Source organism: Eubalaena glacialis, chromosome 18, assembly GCF_028564815.1.
Source record: "Eubalaena glacialis isolate mEubGla1 chromosome 18, mEubGla1.1.hap2.+ XY, whole genome shotgun sequence".
Classification (NCBI taxonomy): Eukaryota; Metazoa; Chordata; class Mammalia; order Artiodactyla; family Balaenidae; genus Eubalaena; species Eubalaena glacialis.
In genome coordinates, this window is record NC_083733.1 from 31560867 (window position 1) to 31573658 (window position 12792).

Consider the following 12792-nt stretch of genomic DNA (forward strand, 5'->3'; position numbering starts at 1 on the left):
TTAAGTTAGTCATCACTAATCTAATGCTTCTAGGTTCCAAAATTCCTTTTCCATTCTCTCTACTTTTAAGGGTTTATCCTTATTTATTTTTAAATTATGGAATTAAGCATACACAAAAATAGATGGAATAATATGATGGATCACCAGATCCTATCATCCAACTTCATTAATTATCAATTCATTTTAGGTCCTAAGGAGGTATATATGCTGTACCTCAACAATTCCATTTCTTGATATTTACTTTAGTAGAAGATTTATTCCTGTGCACAAGGAGGAATGTACAAGGATCTTCACTAAAACCTGTTTCTCAATTATCTAAAATTGGAAACATCCTAAATGCCCATCATCAAAGGAGATGCTAAATGAATTAAGAAACATCCATACTATGGACTACTAAGCAGGAGTTTAAAAAATAAAACAGATCTACATGAATACAGATGGGCTGACCTCTAAGACATACTATTGGGTCAACAACTTGTAAACAAATACATGTTTGATAACAGTATATAAAACCCAACCAAACTGATAACACTGGTCTTTTCCAACTTGGAACTTGAATTGAGAGTGAAGCTTAAGGGTTCTTTACCATTATCTGAAATGCTTCAGTATTTTATAGGGTACTATGTTAAGTGCTACTTACATAACTAAAACTAAATTTAAAAAGGAAATAAAAGAATGTTCTTACCTAGATGATTTTGTAGCTCTCGTGTCTGCCCATCTTCAGTTGGAGTAATGAGATCCCATATGAAGCCTTTAATTTTCTCATCTCCTCGGTAGTGAACAAGGCAATAAGCTAAGAGGGCTCGGCAAATTATTTCCACATCGTGCTCATTTAGCTGCCTTTTAAAACGGCCATGAGACAAAATCTCTCTCCATCGGCCCCACCTAGTTAAAAAAAGGTATATTTATATTAATATTGGGTGAAATTCTAGAGAAAACATAACTCATGGATAAAAGGCCTGAAACCTGCAAAAAACACACTTTGTCACTGATAGGATTTACCTATTAAAGTTTTTTCCCCCACAGAATAAACTGCAGAGTCATGGTATAGTAATTTCTAGTATATTTTATTGAATAATGGATAACAATATTATCCATTTTGTGTTACTGAATATGCAAATCTGAGAACAACAAGGAGTTTGATATTAGCAATACATATATAATATTAAAATTTAAAGATATCTCATCAACTGCTATTAAGTATATGTTAAATATATAAATGCATGGTACTTAAAAAATACATTTTATTGATTCTAACAAGATAAAAAGTGTATTAGAATATAGTATATGTTTCCCGTAAATTTGTACACCAGACTACTAAAAGTAAACATTAAAAATAATATTTTACCCATAAACTAGCAGATTTTTCTCTACTCTAAAGCATTCAGTTCTTCCATAGCCATTCGAACGCTCACAGGGTCTCCGGAGTTTGGGCTTTTCATCTCCTTCACTTTCAGCTTCAGATAATTCAGCCAATTCATCTTTTGTGGCACTGAAGGGTCTTGTTTGCTTCCTGATTCTTGGAGTGTCAATAACCAAGCTGTTCTGTAAAATTTAACAGCTATTACTTGAAGGTCCTTTTATTATTTTGCTTATAACAGTATTTTACATTTTTACCTTTCAAACTGTACAAACAATAAAACAATTTTAAAAAGCCAGAACAAAGAAATTACTAACAATTCCACTGACCTAACAAATCAACATAAAATTTTTATATTCCTTTAAAATCCTTATTACCATTTGTCATAATTTCATGACATTACAATCATAGGATAAAAAAAAATTTGGTATATGGCTTTATTTACTGTATTGTGCTTCTACAACCATAAACTATATTTTAAATTGAATTTATGCATCATAATTTTCTTTACCTAATTAATTCATAATGTAATTTGAATTAATACAAATAGATTGTTTTAAAATTTTAAAATATATAATGCTAAAAAGTAAATCTTTGTAATCTAAGTTTATCCTAAAGATAAGTCCAAAGGAAGTGAAATATCCAGAAATGGAAATATTGGTCAAAGGGCATAATTATTTTATGGATCTAGAATCATATTTCAGTGCTTTCCAAAAGACTTACACTAATATACAACAAGCAAGGTAATAAGTGTATGAACCTCACCATGTTCAATGCAGTTTAATTCATTCAAAACAACTTAAGTTGACAAACTTTTATCTTTATTGAGCAATTTCTCTAAGTTAGGCACTATGTTATGGGCTAGGACTAAGATAGCTTTCTGCTCATGAGAAATTCATAGTCTTGAGGCTCAGTTTAACGTGTAAACAAATAAATGCTATTCAGGATGCAATATTTTATAAGATGGGTGCCAAAAAAGTCAGAAAGATTTACAAAGTAGTGATACTAGAAAGAGATCTTCAAGAATGAGAAGTAGTTTGCTAGGCATCCAAGAAGGAGATGGCATTATAAGTGAAGAAAACAGTAATGGACCTGAAAAGGTATTCTATGTTCAAGTCCTAGAGCAGGAGAGGGTAAACGTTAGCAGGGGAAGCAGGGACCAGACCATGTAGGTTCTGCTGTCCCACAGTAGTATGAACACAGTGCACTGAATTTAAAGGGGTACATAATGTTAATATGTCTTAATACTGGTGACATTAACCTTCTCTATTAAGTTTTTCCACTGTAAACTTACTAGTTTTCTTTTTGTAATTAATAAATATTTTGGAAGATATACTTTGAAGATATATAAAAATTCTGTTTCTCCTTAAATTGTACACACTAATTTTAGAATTCATCAATGGGGTGGATTAATTGAGATTTTCTATTTCTCTTATTCCTTCTACATTTATTAATTGGCACCTTCTATATAAGAAAGAGCTGACAAGAACCTACTGTATAACACAGGGAACTATACTCAGTATTTTGTAATAAGCTTAAAAGAATCTGAAAAAAAATTATGTATTTATAACAAACACTTTGTTGTATACCTGAAACTAAAACATCGTAAATCAATCTACTTCAATAAAAATAATTACTTAATTAAAAAAAAGAAAGAGTTGGCCCCTTCCCTGGTCCCAACTTAAAAAAAAAAACCACCATAATTGTATTTTCTCTTGAGTAAATTTTCAAGTGTCTTTTGCCCATAATCTTTTAATATTTTGATTTATTTCTACTTGTGATCAACTTACATTGGCTTTTATATAATAAAAATATTAACTTTCATATATACTTCTGCTACAAATAGTCACCAGTCTGACTGCACTTTTATTTTTCCATTACATAATTTTTAGTCATATATTTGAATATGCTGATTATTTCCTTTGTGGTTTGTTTCTAATTTAGAATGTTTTCCCACCAAATATTTGATAAAATAGAAATCTAGTTTTTCTATTTTTTCATGCTTTGTTTCAAAAATAAATTTTTTATCACAAATTGGAGTTTACTTGGTATAGAGTATATTATTAAAATGTTCCCCCAATGCTAACTCAAATTCTAATCATGATTATTAAATAATCCCTTTTTCTCTAATGCTATTTCTTTATTTACATCCTACAATTTGATCTTCTCCTGTTCTTATTCTATTCTTTGCTCTATATACATTTCTCTCAGTATCATGGTTCCTTTATAATATGTTAATATGCTTTTATGTTTTAACATATAGTAAGTAATGCCAGTCTTTCTTCATGGTACTTCTTGTCAGAAAATTATAAAATTTTTAAACAGAGTACAAATTAGAAAACATAACTACAAAGTATTACATGACTATATGCTTGTATACGTTTATTTATAAAATCCATAACTCCTTAGGATAATCTATAAGGCCCTATTGATATGAGCCATACCTATCATCTCTGACCTAACCTGTCACCACTCTCACTACCTCCCTACATTCTGACACAATGCCATTTCTATTTCTGGAATACAGTAAGCTTATTTCAAACAATGGCTCACTGCCATTCCCTCTACCTTGAAAGCTTTTATCTCATGTCTTTACACTGTTGGCTCGTTCTCATCATTCAAGTCTCAGCACAGATGTCCCCTCAGAGTGACCTCCCTTGACCACTTTCCCTAATGCTATCTCCACTCCTCCAGGCATTCTCTACCATCTTACCATTTTATTTTCTTCAGTCTCAGAAATTATCTTATATATTTGTTTACTTACTCACCAGAATTTGTAAGCTCTATTGAAGCAGTGGTTCATCTGTCTTGTTCATTTTAGCCCTAATGTGAGAATGGTACTTGGCTCACAGTGTGCTCTAGTTGGATCCAGCACAAATGTACGAGTGTCTGTGTATTACCACTATAATACTTTTGAAAAATCATAAACAAACATCACACTGTAAGTACTGTTCTATTTCTCTCTCTTTCTAAAGTTAACTGTCTTGTCTTAGAGCTCTATGTGAGTACATAGGGATCTACATGATTATTTTTACTTACTGCATTAGACAGTATAAAAGTACCAATTAGTTTCTAATTTTTTTCTAAAATGAGAAATGTTGCGATGTACATCACTGTACTACATTATCTTGTACATGTGTGATTACTGCTGTAAGACAGATTCCAAAAAGTGGATTTAATATTGTTGAGTATTTATTCTTCCAGGGGAATTTTAGAATTTGTCTGGTTATATGAACAAATTATTAACATTTTGATTGGGGCTGCATTTCTATGTTTATTAACTCAACCTACAAATGTTTAAAATATGTAGTTTTTCTTCCCAATTGACAAATCTCACAATTAAGTTTGGTAATTCACTTTACTGAAATCATATACGTCCAGTAGGTATTCCCCTAAGTGTTCTAAATCTTTTTTTCTACTACGAAGTAGACTTCCTCTTCCATATATTTTTCTACTGCCGTTAGTACTGATATTTAAGAAGGCTAAATGGCATATTTATCTTCTATCAGTTAATTCACTAATTCATCTATTAATTTTATAGTGGTTTGCAAATTCCATTGACTTTTTAAGGCATATAAACATGTCAATATGAAAATAGTAATATTTTAATAAATATCTCTTTCTAATTTACTTTTTTATAATGTTTCATACAGAACTATACATATTTCCAAAATATATTAAATAATAATTATTATTGGGCAGTGGCATTATTCCTTGTTGTAAAGTTTTACATCTTGTAAGGTTATCTATTAAAATAGATCCCATGCATCAATGCTTAATATAAATTTCTTTTAATCATTTAGCAGTTATTTTGGCAGTAGGTAAGGCTCACAAACATTGATTCCTATAAATTATTAGACAGGTAGGTGTCTTTTGAAGTGAACAGTTACGTTATTATCAGTTCCATGAATTCTGTGCTAGCTTTTTGGCCCTTTCTTCCTTAACTCCAAGGGATGTTATAACAGAAACAGTTTTAAAATGCCACTTTCTTTATTTTTTTAATTTCATAATATTTACTAAGCATAGCTAGATCTATGTACGTAAGTAGGATTGGATCTTAAATTTTTTATGGTTCTTTGTCAGATTTTGAAGATGCCACTTTCTTGACTGCTTTTTTTTTCTCCTTTTGTATTTGACTAGATCATCATTAATGGTATCTGACACCAAAATAATAAAAAGGTTAAAAAGCGAAATAAAAGTAATCCATTATTTGAAGACATTTCAAAAATTAAAAAACATATTATAATTTTAAGAACATAAATAACCTCCAAAATTAAACTTTCCCTGTATTACAACCTATCACGACAAGTATCAGAAGAATTAAACTGAAGCAGTGCCTGACTCAATGTTATCATTCTACTGCCCTGTATCAATTTATTTATGCAAATAAATTTATTTCAGTAAGTACATAGTTGAACACCTTAAAATATTATAATAATATTACCAAAGTATTCCCAGAGGTAATTTTTTTTAAAGGGAAATAAATACTTACTCTACCACTGATGGCATCTATATCTATTTCTGCCTTTTTCGCCCATTTTTGCCAGAAGTTGGGATCATCTAAGGAAATATCTGTTCGGTTTCCAGATGCCACAAAACTTGCCTGAAATACATAATGGTAGTTTTTCAAAATGTTTTGAAACTTAGAGGAAAAAATCTATCAAAGTATATCTAAAACCTTATCTCTTCACATTTAGTGTGGATAGAATTTGAATTCAGCATATACACACATACACTCAAAGTACGTTTCAAACTACGATGGTCTGAAACATAGCAGAGCATCTGCTTAAGGCAAAAGGCTTAATACCAACACAGGCTAGAGTTTTAGGAGCAAAGTTAAAGAAGTTATTATTGCTGTTTGACTTTTAAACTTTGGGTAAGCAGGGATCAAATCTTTCTGGTCAAAAAACCACACAGGATACAAAATTGTATTTTAGAAATACTACACAACAACCCAACAATCCCACTACTGGGCATACCCTGAGAAAATCATAATTCAAAAAGAGTCATGTACCACAATGTTCACTGCAGCACTATGTACAATAGCCAGGACATGGAAGCAACCTAAGTGTCCATCGACAGATGAATGGATAAAGATGTGGCACATACATAAAATGGAATATTACTCAGCCATAAAAAGAAACGAAATTGAGTTATTTGTGGTGAGGTGGATGGACCTAGCGTCTGTCATACAGAGTGAAGTAAGTCAGAAAGAGAAAAACAAATACCGTATGCTGACACATATATATGGAATCTAAAAAAAAAAAAAAAAAACGGTTCTGAAAAACCTAGGGGCAGGACAGGAATAAAGACGCAGACGTAGAGAATGGACTTGAGCACATGGGGAGGGGGAAGGGTAAGCTGGGACGAAGTGAGAGAGTGGCATGGACATATATACACTACCAAATGTAGAATGGATGGCTGGTGGGAAGCAGCTGTATAGCACAGGGAGATCAGTCAGTGCTTTGTGACCACCTAGAGGGGTGGGAGGGAGACGCAAGAGGGAGGAGATATGGGGATATATGTATATGTATAGCTGATTCACTTTGTTATAAAGCAGAAACTAACATACCATTGTAAAGCAATTATACTCTGATAAAGATGTTAAAAAAAAAATCAAAAAAAAAAGAAAGGAAATACTACACGAATAGGGACCTCCCAGGTGGTCCAGTGGTTACGACTCCGCACTCCCAACACAGGGGGCCTGGGTTCAATCCATGGTGGGGCAACTAAGATCCCACGTACCTCAGCTAAGCTCGTGCACTGCAACTACTGAGCCCGCACGCTTTAGAGCCCTCACGTCACAACTAGAGAAGCCCGTGTGCCACAACTAGAGAGCCTGCGTGTTACAATGAAGACCCAGTGCAGCCAAAATAAATAAATTAACTTTTTTTAAAAAAAGAAATACTACATGAATATTAAGAAATTAGGTTACAAGAAGAATTTCAAACATATGTGCCCTGGACAGTTCATTTTCTGGTATTCTCCTACTTTATTTCCATCCCATTTTTACATAGATATGTCTCCTAAAAAATGCAATACAGAATATGAGAAATACAGAAAAATGAGTCACTGCCTATCTTTATTTTAAAAACTCTTCTCCTTACAAAAAAATACTGCATAAGCATTGTAAAAACTTAAGAAATCACAGAAGAATAAAAGAAAATATAAATGATTTATTTTCTTAAATGTTGCAGAAATTATAAAATCTTTTCATTGGGCCTAACTTTAGATATTACAGTTCAACACTGTGATTCATAAATAACCATTATTTGCAACTTAAGTTCCTAAAAATAGATATGATGCTTCAAAGAAAAGTTATCAAAGTGCTTTATAAAAATGAAATACACAGCAAAGATATATAATGATTTAAGAAAAGGGCTTGAAAGATGCATACTAAACTTCTACAAGGATAAATGGAAGGAGCTTCCAGGTGTCCGCTCCTCTGGTGAGATGGAGTCGGGAGATGCTCTCCTCAGCTCCTTGCCTGGGTGGGGAAGTCAGGCTGTAGGGCCGGCAGAAATCCTCGTTTGAGGGCCCCACCGAGTTCCCCAGTCAGAGTGCTGCAGCTGAGGGGAGCGGCTGCTTGGGACTACTGTTCGGGCGCTGCAGAAAGCCTTCCTGGAATCTGACATGTAATCACTTTGGGACCATTGGCCAGCTGCTCCTACCTGGCCACATGAAGGCTCAGACTGTTCCAGTCTCTGAACTGAAGAGAACCAATACTATTAGCATATTTCTCACCACCATGAATGCAAGGTATTTCAATGAAGAGTATAAGGAGGACATATACAAATCCCAGACTGGCATGTGCAAGTTCTGAGGAATGGTGGAATAACCCAATGTATCTGGGTGACCTTTGGAGACAGCTGAGACAGAGCTACAACAGGGCAGTGGCTGACACCCAACTCATAGCCCAGTTTCGCCAGCCATGTGGCTGACAAGGTCTTGGTGCTCCAAGCGGCTGTCAGGCCTGAGCCTCTGAGGTGGGAGAGCCGAGTTCAGGACACTGGTCCTGCAGAGACCTCCCGGCCCCACGTAATATCAATTGGCGAGAGCTCTCCCAGAGATCTCCATCTCAACGCTAACACCCAGCTCCACTCAATAACCAGCAAGCTCCAGTGCTGGACACCCCATGCCAAACAACTAGCAAGATAGGAAAGCAACCCCACCCATTAGCAGAGAGGCTGCCTAAAATCATAGTAAGTTCACAGACACCCCAAAACACACCACTGGACGCAGTCCTGCCCACCAGGAAGACAAGATCCAGTCTCATCCACCAGAACACTGGCACCAGTCCCCTCCACCAGGAAGCCTACACAACTCACTGAACCAACCTTACCCACTGGGGGCAGACACCAAAAACAATGGGAACTACGAACCTGTAGCCTGTGAAAAGGAGACCCCAAACGCAGTAAGTTAAGCAAAATGAGAAGACAGAGAAACACACAGCAGATGAAAAACCCACCAGACCAAACAAATGAAGAGGAAATAGGCAGTCTACCTGAAAAAGAATTCAGAGTAATGATAGTAAAGATGATCCAAAGTCTTGGAAATAGAATGGAGAAGATACGAGAAACGTTTAACAAGGGCCTAGAAGAACTACAGAGCAAACAATGATGACCAATACAATAAATGAAATTAAAAATTCTCTAGAAGGAATCAAGAGCAGAATAACTGAGGCAGAAGAACGGATAAGTGACCTGGAAGATAAAATAGTGGAAATAACTACCGCAGAGCAGAATAAAGAAAAAAGAGTGAAAAGAATTCAGGACAGTCTCAGAGACCTCTGGGAAAACATTAAACGCACCAACATTCGAATTATGGGGGTCCCAGGAGAAGAAGAGAAAAGGAGACTGAGAAAATATTTGAAGAGATTATAGTTGAAAGGTTCCCTAATATGGGAAAGGAAATAGTCAATCAAGTCCAGGAAGCACAGAGTCCCATACGGGATAAATCCAAGGAGAAACACGCCAAGACACATATTAATCAAACTATCAAAAATTAAATACAAAGAAAAAATATTAAAAGCAGCAAGTGAAAAGCAACAAATAACATACAAGGGAATCCCCATAAGGTTAACAGCTTATCTTTCAGCAGAAACCCTGCAAGCCAGAAGGGTGTGGCAGGACATACTTAAAGTGATGAAAGGGAAAAACCTACAACTAAGATTACGCTACCCAGCAAGGATCTCATTCAGATTCGAAGGAGAAATTAAAACCTTTACAAACAAGCAAGAATTCAGCACCATGAAACCAGCTTTACAACAAATGCTAAAGGAACTTCTCTAGGCAGGAAACACAGGAGAAGGAAAAGACCTACAATAACAAACCCACAACAATTAAGAAAATGGTAATAGGAACATATATATCGATAATTTCCTTAAATGTATATGGATTAAATGCTCCAACCAAAAGACAAAGACTGGCTGAATGGATACAAAAACAAGACCCGTATATATGCTATCTACAAAAGACCCACCTAAGACCTAGGGACACATACAGACTGAAAGTGAGGGGATGGAAAAAGATATTCCATGCAAATGGAAATCAAAAGAAAGCTGGAGTAGCAATTCTCATATCAAAAAAAGTAGACTTTAAAGACTAGTACAAGAGACAAAGAAGGACACTACATAATGATCAAGGGATCAATCCAAGAAGAAGATATAACAATTGTAAATATTTATGTAGCCAATATAGGAGCACCTCAGTACATAAGGCAAATGTTAACAGCCATAAAAGGGGAAATTGACTAACACAATAATAGTAGGGTCCTTTTAACACCCCACTTTCACCAATGGATAGATCATCCAAAATGAAAATAAGGAAACACAAGCTTTAAATGATACACTAAACAAGATGGACTTAATTGATAATCAGAGGACATTCCATCCAAAAACAACAGAATACACTTTCTTCTCAAGTGCTCATGGAACATTTTCCAGGATAGATCATATCTTGGGTCACAAATCAAGCCATGGTAAATTTAGGAAAACTGAAATCGTATCAAGTATCTTTTCCGACCACAATGCTATAAGACTAGATAACAATTACAGGAAAAAAACTGTAAAAAACACAAGCCCATAGAGGCTAAACAATACACTACTAAATAACCAAGAGATCACTGAAGAAATCAAAGAGGAAATCAAAAAATACCTAGAAACAAGTGACAATGAAAACACGATGACACAAAACCTATGGGATGCAGCAAAAGCAGTTCTAAGAGGGAAGTTTACAGCAATACAATCCTATGTCAAGAAACAAGAAACATCTCAAATAAACAACCAAACCTTATACCTAAAGCAATTAGAGAAAGAAGAGCAAAAAACCCCCAAAGTTTGCAGAAGGAAAGAAATCATAAAGATCAGATCAGAAATAAATGAAAAAGAAATGAAGGAAATGATAGTAAACATCAATAAAAGTAAAAGCTACTTCTTTGAGAAGATAAACAAAATTGATAAACCATTAGCCAGACTCATCAAGAAAAAAAGGGAGAAGACTCAAATCAATAGAATTAGAAATGAAAAAGGAGAAGTAACAACTGACACTGCTGAAATACAAAGGATCACGAGAGATTACTACAAGTAACTGTATGCCAATAAAATGGACAACCGGGAAGAAATGGACAAATTCTTAGAAAAACACAACCTTCTGAGACTGAACCAGGAAGAAATAGGAAATATAAACAGACCAATCACAAGCATTGAAATTGAGACTGAGATTAAAAATCTTCCAACAAACAAAAGCCCAGGACCAGATGGCTTCACAGGCGAATTCTATCGAACATTAAGAGAAAAGTTAACACCTATCCTTCTCAAACTCTTCAAAAATATAGCAGAGGAAGGAACACTCCCAAACTCATTCTACGAGGTCACCATCACCCTGATACCAAAACCAGACAAAGAGGTCACAAAGAAAGAAAACTACAGGCCAATATCACTTATGAACATAGATGCCAAAATCTCAACAAAATATTAGCAAACAGAATCCAGCAGCACATTAAAAGGATCATACACCCTGATCAAGTGGGGTTTATCCCAGGAATGTAAGGATTCATCAATATACGCAAATCAATCAATGTGATAAACCATATTAACAAATTGAAGGAGAAAAACCATATGATCATCTCAATAGATGCAGAAAAAGCTTTTGACAAAATTCAACACCCATTTATGATAAAAACCGTCCAGAAAATAGGCACAGAGGCAACTTACCTCAACATAATAAAGGCCACGTATGACAAACCCACAGCCAACACTGTTCTCAATGGCGAAAAACTGAAACCATTTCCACTAAGATTAGGAACAAGACAAGGTTACCCACTCTCACCACTATTATTCAACACAGTTTTGGAAGTTTTAGCCACAGCAATCACAGAAGAAAAAGAAATAAAAGGAATCCAAATCGGAAAAGAAGTAAAAAAGCGTCACTGTTTGCAGATGACATGATACTATACATAGAGAATCCAAAAGATGCTATCACAAAACTACTAGAGCTAATCAATTTGGTAAAGTAGCAGGATACAAAATTAATGCACAGAAATCTCTTGCATTTCTATACACTAGTGATGAAAAATCTGAAAGAGAAATTAAGGAAACACTCCCACTTACCATTGCAATAAAAAGAATAAAATACCTCAGAATAAACCTACCTAAGGAGACAAAAGACCTGTATGCAGAAAACTATAAGACACTGATGAAAAAAATTAAAGATGATACAAACACATGGAGAGATATACCATGTTCCTGGATTGGAAGAATCAACATTGTGAACATGACTATACTACCCAAAGCAATCTACAGATTCAATGCAATCCCTATCAAACTACCAATGGCATTTTTCACAGAACTAGAACAAAAAATTTCACAATTTGTATGGAAACACAAAAGACCCCGAACAGCCAAAGCAATCTTGAGAAACAGAAACAGAGCTGGAGGAATCAGGCTCCCGGACTTCAGACTATACTACAAAGTTTCAGTAATCAAGACAGTATGGTACTGGCACAAAAACAGAAATATAGATCAATGGAACAGGAGAGAAAGCCCAGAGATAAACCCACGCACATATGGTCACCTTATCTTTGATAAAGGAGGCAAGAATATACAATGGAGAAAAGATACCCTGTTCCTTAAGTGGTGTTGGGAAAACTGGACAGCTACATGTAAAAGAAAGAAATTAGAACACTACCTAACACCATACACAAAAATAAACTCAAAATGGATTAAAGACCTAAATGCAAAGCCAGACACTATAAAACTCTTAGAGGAAAACATAGGCAGAACACTCTATGACATAAATCACAGCAAGATCCTTTTTGACTCACCTCCTAGAGAAAGGGAAATAAAAACAAAAACAAACAAATGGGACCTAGTGAAACTTAAAAATTTTGCACAGCAAAGGAAACCATAAACAAGATGAAAAGACAACCCTCAG

General features: G+C 34.8%; 1 protein-coding gene across 14 annotated transcripts in view; it reads right to left on the minus strand.

The window, feature by feature from the left end:
* CHD9 (chromodomain helicase DNA binding protein 9) overlaps positions 1 to 12792 on the minus strand; it is a 244191-nt gene that overhangs the window by 49185 nt on the left and 182214 nt on the right. For all 14 annotated transcript variants that reach the window (XR_009697877.1, XM_061173544.1, XM_061173550.1 and 11 more), the window contains 3 exons: positions 5853 to 5963; positions 1349 to 1545; positions 686 to 885 (listed from right to left, as the gene is read on the minus strand). Coding sequence is in view for 13 of the 14 variants with exons in the window: in XM_061173544.1 (XP_061029527.1) it covers positions 686 to 885; positions 1349 to 1545; positions 5853 to 5963 (508 nt within the window). In the remaining variant the exon portion in view is untranslated. The remainder of the gene's footprint in view (positions 1 to 685; positions 886 to 1348; positions 1546 to 5852; positions 5964 to 12792) is intronic.